This window comes from Salvelinus namaycush, chromosome 3 (genome assembly GCF_016432855.1).
Source record: "Salvelinus namaycush isolate Seneca chromosome 3, SaNama_1.0, whole genome shotgun sequence".
Classification (NCBI taxonomy): Eukaryota; Metazoa; Chordata; class Actinopteri; order Salmoniformes; family Salmonidae; genus Salvelinus; species Salvelinus namaycush.
The window spans coordinates 59068998-59080097 of record NC_052309.1 but is presented as its reverse complement, the minus strand read 5'-3'; the positions used below and the strand labels follow the sequence as shown (position 1 = coordinate 59080097).

Below are 11100 nucleotides of genomic sequence, written 5' to 3'. Positions count from 1 at the left end.
CGTTTTGCAAAAGACTTGGCGGAATGACAATACCCCTGTTTACAGGGTAAAGAAATCAAAATGTATTTTTATTTGGGTGGCCTAACCCTTTAAACCAAGCCTAAAAGTTTTGAAAAACTGGATAATGGAGATATTTAGATCTCTTAGTCTTACTAACTCATTTTTAAGAGGCTTAACATTGAGGCTAACTGTATATGTTTAGTTCATATTTAAACAAAATACACAAACCAATTTGAGTACAGTGGAACGCAGATCAGCAACAGATTATATGCTGGTACAACGCATTAGTATACGGACTCATTCGTCCGGTCCGTCACGAGTAAGATCCGTTCAAGGTTGCAATTTGACAGGTCTGTATTTGCTACTCGGTTATTTTCTTTTCTCTTAACTACATGTTATCACGTATTAGAAGAAATGAATGCATAATTTATGTCCTCGTAAATCCTCAAGCGATGTATGTTACATTGCTTGTTCGTTATAACTAATAAAAGGTTAGCTCAGAAATGCAAGATCTCATCAAAACAATGGATAAACCCAGTCGGTCATCTCTCGTGGAGGTGAAACCGCGAGAATCCGTATAGGCTCACGTTTAATTATATTATGGGTCATGACTAGAAGGGATCCAGATTTTGTCAAATTAACGCGCATTTTAGCTAAACCTTTAATTAACCTGAACACAATTCTCCTTATCTGCTACGAAAAATCAAATCTGACGTTAATTTGACAAAAACTGGATCCCTTCTAGCGATGACCAGAATGATGTGATTATGAGCAGCAGTAATTCCTGGTTTAGGGTTTTTGTTATTGATTATTTGGACAAAGATTGGGCGAAGGCTTGATTTTGATCTGCCCGTGTGCAGATAATAAACGGTTTCAACTAGATTCCATAGCCACAAAGTCACAATTGGCTATATCATAACAAACATTTTTGTTATGATATAGTAACGCGTCGAACACACCGACAGTGTGGTTGCGCAAAATATTACACAGCGTCATCTGGATATGTATGCAACAAAAGTTCAACATTCACCTTCTGCTACCATTTCTGTCAAGCCGTCTATGCATACAGTTTGACGGATACGTTTGATAAATCCAACATATGCACCACACCGAACGCTCTGCAACAATGCTGCAAGGCAAACGCAGTGTTTCATTGGAAATGAATGTAATTCGGGTGTACAAAAATGCAATTTTTGCTCCCCAATCCACCTGACAGAGCTTGAGATGATCTGCAGAGAAGAATAGGAGAAACTTCCCAAATACAGGTGTGCCAAGATTGTAGCGTCAAGGCTGTAATCACTGCCAAAGGTGCTTCAACAAAGTACTGAGTAAAGAGTATGAATACTTATGTAAATGTCATATCTGTTTTTTTATATATATAAGTTAGCTAACATTTCTAAACCTGTTTTTGCTTTGTCATTATGGGGTATTGTGTGTAGATTGATGAGGGATTTTTTTTATTTTAATCAATTTTAGAATAAGGCGGTAATGTAACAAAATGTGGAAAAAGTCAAAGGATATGAATACTTTCCGACTGCACTGTATGTTGAAAGTTTATGAATTTGTAATAATCTAGCCTATATTGTAGTAAAAACTGAGTCATACAAAGATATAACACCATTCAATTATATTTTTTCCAGAACAAAAATGTGTCGTTAGCTATCATCTTTCAATATTCCAGGTTTATTGATAGCCCTGATAAAGACTCATTAGATTATGTGCTGCAACAGGACTAGAGACTACTAGGCTATACTAACTGCATATTATAAACTGGGTAGTTTGGCTCCTGGATGCTGAAAGCCGTGGCATATCAGACTGTATACCACGGTGGTATGACAAATCAATGTTTTTTCTGTTCAAATTACGTTGGTAACCAGTTTATAATAGCAGTAAGTTACCTCAGGGGTTTGTGGTATATGGCCAATATACTACGGCTAAGGGCTGTGTCCAGGCACAACGCGCTGCTTCGTGCTTATGAACAGCCCTTAGCCGTTGTATTTTGTTCATATACCACACCCCCTCGGTTCTTATTGCTTAAATATAACACATTTCTTTATTGCCAAAATATATTTTTTGTATTTCAAGTATGGAAGAGGACAGTCCGGAAGAGTTTCTTGCAGAGTTCAAGGAGAAACATCTAGGTGCTTGGGGAATTGTCCAGATAACTGCTGGCACAGGGCTAGCTGTCTATGCCATGTGGGCAGGGGTTCTCATGCCAGGATTTCGAAAAGTCCCTCTGAGGTTACAGGTAAGACCTGGGTCATGTTCACTGGGGTGCAATTAAATTACAGAATCATCAGATATAAATATACTGAACAAAAATATAAATGTAACATATAACAATTTCAAAGATTTTACTGAGTTACTATTCATATAAGGAAATCAGTCACATTAAATAAATTCATGACTGGGAATACAGACATGCATTTGTTGGTGACAGATACCTTAAAAATAAATGCAGGGGCGTGGATCAGAAAACCAGTCCGTATCTGGTATGACCACCATTTGCCTCATACCTCATCTCTTTTGCGTAGAGTTGATCAGGCGGTTGATTGTTGGCTGTGGAATGTTGTCCCACTAATCTTCAATAGCTGTGCGAAGTTGCTGGATATCCAGAGCATCCCAAACTTGCTCAATCAATCAAATGTATTTATAAAGCCCTTCTTACATCAGCTGATGTCACAAAGTGATGTACAGAAACCCAGCCTAAAACCCCATAACAGCAGGCAATGCAGGTGTAGAAGCACGGTGGCTAGGGAAAACTCCCTAGAAAGGCCAGAAACTAGGAAGAAACCTAGAGAGAAACCAGGCTATGATGGGTGGCCAGTCCTCTTCTGGTTGTGCCGGGTAGAGATTATACCAGAACATGGCCAAGATGTTCAAATGTTCATAGATGAAATAATAATAATCACAGTGGTTGTAGAGGGTGCAACAGGTCAGCACCTCAGGAGTAAATGTCAGTTGGCTTTCCATAGCCGATCATTCAGAGTATCTCTACCGCTCCTGCTGTCTCTAGAGAGTTGAAATCAGCAGGTCTGGGACAAGGTAGCACGTCCGGTGAACAGGTCAGGGTTCCATAGCCGCAGGCAGAACAGTTGAAACTGGAGCAGCAGCACGACCAGGTGGACTGCTCAATGGGTGACATGTCTGGTGAGTTTGAAGGCCATGGAAGAACTGGGACATTTTAGCTTCCAGGAATTGTGTACAGATCCTTGCGACATGAGACCGTGCATTATCATGTCTACATGTGATGGCAGCAGATGAATGGCATGACAATGGGCCTCAGGATCTCATCACGGTATCTCTGTGTATTCAAATTGCCATTTGATAAAAGCAATTGTGTTCGTTGTCTGTAGCTTATGCCTGCCCGTACCATAACCCCACAGCCACCATGTGGCACTCTGTTCACAACGTTGATATCAGCAAACCGTTCGCCCACACAATGGCATACATGTGGTCAGTGGTTGAGGCTGGTTGGACATACTGCCAAATTCTCTAAAATGATGCTATATTCGGCTTATGATAGAGAAATGAACATTTAAATTATCTGGCAATAGCTCTGGTGGACATTCCTGTAGTCAGCATGCCAATTGCATGCTCCCTCAACTTGAGACATCTGTGGCATTGTGTTGTGTGACAAAACTGCACATTTTAGTGGCCTTTTATTGTCCCCAGCACAAGGTGTGCCTGTGTAATGATCATGCTGTTTTAATCAGCTTCTTGATATGCCACACCTGTCAAGTGGATGGATTATCTTCTCAAAGGAGAGCTGCTCACTAACAGGGATGTAAACATATTTGTGCACAATTTGAGAGAAATTAGCTTTTTGTGCATATTGAACATTTCTGCTATCTTTTATTTCAGCTCATGAAACATGGGACCAACACTTTACATGTTGAGTTTTATATGTTTGTTCAGTGTATATTATGTAGATCAGATTTGTCTTTCTGTCATGAGGATTGGGGAATTGTGTCGGCTCTATAGTTTACACTTCACTTTAAAGCATCCAGGTATAATGCTTTATAATATGAGCCTTTATAATGTCTTATAATAAGGCTTATAATATGCTATTCCTGTCTTTATATCACATTTTTAAATGGACAAGCTCCGTTCAATAACAAAGAGGGCTACCCGCCACTGTTTTGGTTAACAGCTGTGGGATGGGGCTGGAGAAATGTAATCAGTAACCACTCTCAAATTCATAGGCAGAGCTATGGATGCAGGGACTGACCATCCATGATACCAAAATTATAGTTTTAACCATGACGCTATACAGTGTTTGTTTACAATGACATTGTTTACAAACAATGGAGTAAAATAAGCTTATATTTTGTATTCTGCTGGGGTACGTACGACAGTTGAACTGAGCTCATGAGGCTTTTATAAGTCATATTCTTTGAGAATCTATGGGTTTATCATTAAATGTAAAAGTCCCAAAATGGATGTACTATTCACAGATTGACTTTTTATTAAATCAGAATCATTATGAGATGATTATAAGACGGGGCTGAGCAACTCCAGTCCTTGGGGGGCCGGAGTGGTGTCAAACGGATTGCATTCTAAACTGTAGATCATCATTAGTTGATTATTGGAGTCAGGTGTGTTCGCTGGGGCTGGGGGAAAACATGTGAGACCAATTAGGCCCCAAGGACTGGAGTAATTTAGCAGACACTCTTATCCAGAGCAATTTACAGTAATGAGGGCATACATTTTCGTACTCGTCTCCCGTGGGAATCAAACCCACAACCCTGGCGTTGGAAACGAACCATGCTCTACCAACTGAGCCACACGGGTACCATTGTTGCATTTTTCTTGTTATTTTAAGGGAGTTTGCGAGCACCTTCGTTCGGTTCGACTAGCTGAGGTCAGCTAGGCGCCAGCCGAACTGAAGCATGCTGACGCCTTTATAAGACATAAGGGCGTTATACATGCTCATGACAACTCTTACGATGCATTATAACCGCATCGTAGTACATTGCATCTGTAGTCTTGTAAGTAAAGTGTTAAAGACATTTCTGTCTCCTAGTTCTGATAACCGATGAGGGTTGCGATATTTTCTGCAGGTGCCCTATCTCCCTGCCAGCAAGAAACAAGTGCGGAATGTGATGGCACTGCTGAGTGGTCGACATGGTAACCTTGTGGACTTGGGCTCCGGTGATGGCAGGATTGTAAGTAGGGCTGAGCGATGTGGCTTAAAAATGATATCTCTTTTTTCAAACTTATGGCCGATTCACAATATATCAACTCTAAATAAGATTTGTTGTACAATTAAAGGTAAAATACACTTCATTTCAAACAGTAAAATTATACGTACGCTAAATACAAGCCTTCCACAACCATAAGACCTGCTAATAATTACATTTTTTCATTAAAATAGTTTAATAAAAAACATGAGCTGGCGCACACCCAGAAAAATATGTTTGTGTGGAGGTGCTGACTATAAACTATGAAAATAAAGCGAGTCGCACACTCCATATATAAACTCTCAGTAATTTATTGGGTATTTACCAATGTTTCGGCACCACTGTGCCTTCTTCAGGGTAATGTCATGAATACTTGAACCAGGTTATGTAGACAAACAGTATAATTAGTGCAACCAATGACAATAGTGAGGGGAGTGTCATAGTGATTATGTTAATTAGAATGAATTAGTGAAACTGTTAAAAAAACAATAGTTTATGGCATATTCAATATATTAGGCTATTATCATATAGAAACATAATTGGATATTGTACATAATACTAGCATCAACATACATCATTGTTTAATTCAATTTCACATATTTAATTGTTTCGTATTTCATTTCATATTTGTTACATGTAATCTTTTGGTTCAACCTTAATGCATAATAAGCATCATCAACAGGGGGAACATATTAGGTGTACGCTAATAGGCTGTAGAAAGAATATATAAATGTATAAGACTTGTTCATAAGGGCCTGAGGTCAAAGTCAATATTCAGACCACTAGGGATCAATGTTTTTAGATGGGATATCCAGTAAGCCTCCCTTTTGTAGTAGTAGGATCTCGATGTTACCTCCTCTACTTGGTAGAGCAACATACTCAATGCCTGTGTATTTGAGGGAGGAGATTGGATGGTTAGCTTGGATAGTCATGTGAAATTGAATTAAACAATAATGTATGTTGATGCTAATATTATGTGCAATATTCAATTGTTTCTATATGATAACAATAGCCTAATATATTTAATATGCCATAAACTATTGTTTTTTAACAGTTTCACTAATTAATTCTAATTAACTTAATCATTATGACACACCCCTCACTATTGTCATTGGTTGCACTACTTACACTGTTTGTCTACATAACCTGGTTCAAGTATTCATGACATTACCCTGAAGAAAGCACAGCGATGCCGAAATGTTGGTAAATACCCAATAAATTACTGGGAGTTTATATATGGAGTGTGCGACTCTCTTTATTAAAATAGTTGAACCTGCTTTTTTGCAATAATCACTGATCTGGCTTTCAAGTTAGTCTATGAAAATGCCCTTTTTGTTACAAATTTAACAAGAACCATGCATAATGCACATTCACTAATGACTAACTTATTGTAGCAGGCATTATAGAAAATGAACACAGGTCTCATAAACAATCTCTCATGCACAAGCCCACATGCTAGTGAGTAGCCAGCTAATCTTTATATTTCAAGTTTAGCCAACTTGGATCTATTTGCTAGCTAACAAGTTAGAACACTTTAATTGTTACGCCCTTCTGTCTGTCTCCAACTGTTTGAACAGAATGCTAGCCTGTCCACTTTGTTCAGATGTGGAATTAAGTGGCCTACCTTGTTTCTCAGAATGAGAACGAGTTGACAATTCCTTATATAATTGTGTTTTATGCTTATTGTACATTTATAAAACACAGACTAGACCGCTAGTATAACGGTCTTTGGCAAAAATGCTACTCGCGGTATGTGATGCCTCCCGCTACAAACTGAGAATACATTTTCCAGAATGTTATACTCCTGTTTTAGTAGTGTTTGCTCTGTGGAGTGGAGACATAAATAGGGTAACGTTATAAAGGTTAACTTCTTCTTTATTACAGTAAAATAATGTCTCAATGTGTTTTGGTGTCCATATGACCGATTCTGATGGACCAAACCTGAAATGCAAATAGCAAGTAGAGACAATAGTGTGTGATTGCGGCCCGTAATTCGGAGCATTCTATGCCCCCCCCCCCCCCCCCCCCCCCCCTCCCTTCAAGTAACCTGTCTTCATGCTTGTGTGACACTTTTGATATTCTGGATTTCCCCTGATTGTCTATGTGATTTAAAATGTGGGTCAAAAGGGAAATAAAAGTATTATCTGAGATTTTCGGGGGTGAAGGACAGCTAGCTAGCTAGCTACTGGTGTCACTCCCGCCTGCTGTGTACCGGAGCCCTCCTAGCTAGCTAGTTAGCACCCAGTGTCCTTCGCTGATGCCTGCTGAACACCTACCATCTTTAACAGAACTGTGGGAAAACAGTGTGTGTGTGTGTGTGTGTGTGTGTGTGAGAGAGAATAGTAAACTTCACACAGCACAGGAGGAGCAAAGGAGACGAGACCCAAATGAGAACAAGCGGACATAAATGCTCATAAAAACAAATAAAAACATGATTATTGAGAAACATACAGTTACTTACATACAGTTATCTACTTTGTGCATGACACAAGTCATTTTTCCAACAATTGTTTACAGACAGATTATTTCACTTATAATTCAGTGTATCACAATTCCAGTGGGTCAGAAGTTTACATACACTAAGTTGACTGTGCCTTTAAACAGCTTGGAAAATTCCAGAAAATGATGTCATGGCTTTAGAAGCTTCTGATAGATGATGCCAATTAGCCTCATCTGAGTCAATTGGAGGTGTACCTGTGGATGTATTTCGAGGCCTACCTTCAAACTCAGTGCCTCTGTTTGACATCATGGGAAAAACAAAAGAAATTAGCCAAGACCTCAGAAAAAGAATTGTAGATCTCCACAAGTCTGGTTCATCATTGGGAGCAATTGCCAAACGCCTGAAGGTACCACGTTCATCTGTACAAACAATAGTACGCAAGTATAAACACCATGGGACCACGCAGCCATCATACTGCTCAGGAAGAAGACACGTTCTGTCTCCTAGAGATGAACGTACTTTGTGCAAATCAATCCCAGAACAACAGCAAAGGACCTTGTGAAGATGCTGGAGGAAACAGGCACAAAGTATCTATATCCACAGTAAAACTAGTCCTATATCGATATAACTTGAAAGGCCTCTCAGCAAGGAAGAAGCATAAAAAAGCCAGACTACGGTTTGCAACTGCACATGGGGACAAAGATCGTACTTTTTGGAGAAATGTCATCTGGTCTGGTGAAACAAAAATAGAACTGTTTGGCCATAATGGCCATCGTTATGTTTGGAGGAAAAAGGGGGAGCCTTGCAAGCCGAAGAACACCATCCCATCCGTGAAGCACGGGAGAGGCAGCATCATGTTGTGGGGGTGCTTTGCTGCAGGAGGGACTGGTGGACTTCACAAAATAGACGGCATCATGAGGTAGGAACATTGTGGATATATTGAAGCAACATCTCAAGACATCAGTCAGGAATTTAAAGCTTGGTCGCAAATGGGTCTTCCAAATGGACAATGACCCCAAGCATACATCCAAAGTTGTGGCAAAATGGCTTAAGGACAACAAAGTCAAGGTATTGGAGTGGCTATCACAAAGCCCTGACCTCAATCCCATAGAAAATGTGTGGGCAGAACTGAAAAAGCGTTTGCATGCAAGGAGGTCTACAAACCTTACTCAGTTACACCATCTCTGTTAGGAGGAATGGGACAAAATTCACCCAACTTATTGTGGGAAGCTTGCGGAAGGCTACCCAAAACATTTAACCCAAGTTAAACAATTTAAAGGCAATGCTACCAAATACTAATTGAGTGTATGTCAACTTCTGACCCACTGGGAATGTGATGAAAGACATAAAAGCTTAAATAAATAATTCTCTACTATTATTCTGACATTTCACATTCTTAAAATAAAGTGGTGATCCTAACTGACCTAAGATAGGGAATGTTTTACTAGGATTAAATGTCAGGAATTGTGAAAAACTGAGTTTAAATGTATTTGGCTGAGGTGTATGTAAACTTCTGACTTCAACTGTACATTCGAATTTATCGAATTCATTTAATATATCGCCCAGCTCTAATTTTAAGTTTGGGCATGCTCCTGCAGATATGGAATGGGTATCTGTGTATGCTGAATGTGTAAGTTGCAACAGGACTTTTGTGTCCACAAGGTGTGTGTGTGCATGTGTGAAAGAGAGAGAAACAGTACCTTTGTTGAGAACCAAATTCATGTTTTTATCTTTTCAGGTGCTGGAAGCACACAAACACGGCTTTGGTCCCACAGTAGGATACGAACTCAACCCCTGGTTAGTTCGTCTAGCTAACTTCCACGCATGGAGAGCAGGCCATTATGGGAAGGTGTCGTATCGGCAGGAAGACCTCTGGAAGGTGTGAAACAGGCAGATATTATGTGTCTTTTTCCCAACCCCAAACCAACTGCTAGCTTCTTTACTTCAGATCTAAGAGGATTGGATCGGTAAACAATATGGCCAATAGCTTAATCTTGCACTCTGATTGGCTTGTTGGAATTTTCAGCATATTGCTTACACCTATCCAATTATTTAAAAACTACATACATGTCCAGGGGGCAGGGGCTAGGGGTTGATTAAGTTTTGAGTTGAGTTCACATGTTTGGTTGTTGGTAAAAATGTATCCACATATTTTATACCTTTTTCACTATTACTAGTTCCACAAAGAGTTACTACTAGTTGTTTTACCAAGCCTTATTGTTAGGGCCCGGAGTTTTTCCAGATTAGGTTAGGAAAAACACAGGACCCTACTTACTGTAGTGTCTTGGTTACTACTCTTATTTGTTTTTGGTCACTGTTTGTGTTGCTTTGTTCAGTTACATTCAAAGAGGACATGTTTACATGGTAAAAATACAATTATGATAAAAATAAATAAAATGTGGCTAATAGATAGGTTGATTTTTTGATTGTGATATTTGCATTTCTCATTCCAGGTGGACCTTACTGAGTGTAAGAATGTTACTGTGTTTTTGGCCCCCAGCGTGGTAAGTCTTTTTGCATTGGCACACATTATTAATTAATGTGTGCAGACGATACGGATACTCAGCCATAGCGGTCAAACCATTTGCTCAGTAAGTTGGGGCATGGTGCCACTGGTGACGAGGTTGAGGGTTCAATTCCCATATCATCTGGCTTCTCACTGCTGGAACAAAAACACCTGTTAGCTAGCTATAAATGAATAGACAGCTGCAAGCCAACTGATTTGAAAAACAGACAGCTGGATGAATATGTGTGTATGTGTCTGCCTAGCTCTCTTTACTGCAGGAGAAGATGGAGGCTGAGCTTCCAGATGACGCCCTGGTAGTAGCCGGTAGGTTTCCCTTCACTGAGTGGACTCCATGCAGGATTGAAGGAGATGGTGTAGACAGAGCTTGGGCCTATACCATGCAGGCCCAAAGACTGCCAGCAGGGAGTGCTATGCTACCTGTACCTAAAGAGTTGAAATCACCAGTTTGAACTGAAAGTGAGAGAACCAAGTAACTGATTGGACCAGGAAGACATGAGCATGAGACATAAGCATGAGAGTTTGTATGATGGAAGAAACCATTGGGAGTCTGAGGAGGAGGGACAAACCATTTTCATCTACATGGGTTGACACAAGTAGCTGACTGAGACCCACTCCTCAGTGTTAAGTTGGTAGTTAGGGGCCTTTTCTGGATTTTCTCAATTCCTTGCCTCTGTTCTCTCCTCGCCTTCTGAAAACAACAGCTGTTTCAAAGGGTGTGTGGTTGATTTCAAAACTCTTCGTGGTAGGAATTGAGAAAAGACCAGGGAGTGAGATGCCGTCTGAGTATATGAACCTGTCAACAGATAAACTACCAAGCACATGGTACAATCCAGACATCTTTAAAAACCATACCTTTTCCACATTTTGTTACGTTACAGCCTTATTCTAAAATGGATGAAATAAAAACATGTCCTCCTCAATCTACACACAGTACCCCATAAAGACAAAGC

The 11100-nt window shown here is 39.9% G+C and overlaps 1 protein-coding gene across 1 annotated transcript; it reads left to right on the top strand.

Annotated features, from left to right (window-relative positions):
• Window positions 1-280: 280 nt before the first annotated feature.
• Window positions 281-11100, top strand: antkmt (adenine nucleotide translocase lysine methyltransferase). The gene is made up of 6 exons (XM_038989087.1): window positions 281-350; window positions 2086-2248; window positions 5064-5168; window positions 9362-9502; window positions 10077-10127; window positions 10393-11100. The coding sequence occupies exons 2-6, from the start codon at window positions 2087-2089 to the stop codon at window positions 10597-10599; spliced, it is 666 nt and encodes a 221-aa protein (XP_038845015.1). The 5' UTR covers window positions 281-350; window position 2086; the 3' UTR covers window positions 10600-11100.

Bases quoted from the DNA above. Each gene is read 5' to 3' on its own strand.
- antkmt (XM_038989087.1), top strand. From the start codon at position 2,087: ATGGAAGAGGACAGTCCGGAAGAGTTTCTTGCAGAGTTCAAGGAGAAA. The intron at 9,503-10,076 runs GTGTGAAACAGG...TTCTCATTCCAG, and splicing joins GGCAGGAAGACCTCTGGAAG to GTGGACCTTACTGAGTGTAA. The intron at 10,128-10,392 runs GTAAGTCTTTTT...GTGTCTGCCTAG, and splicing joins TGTTTTTGGCCCCCAGCGTG to CTCTCTTTACTGCAGGAGAA.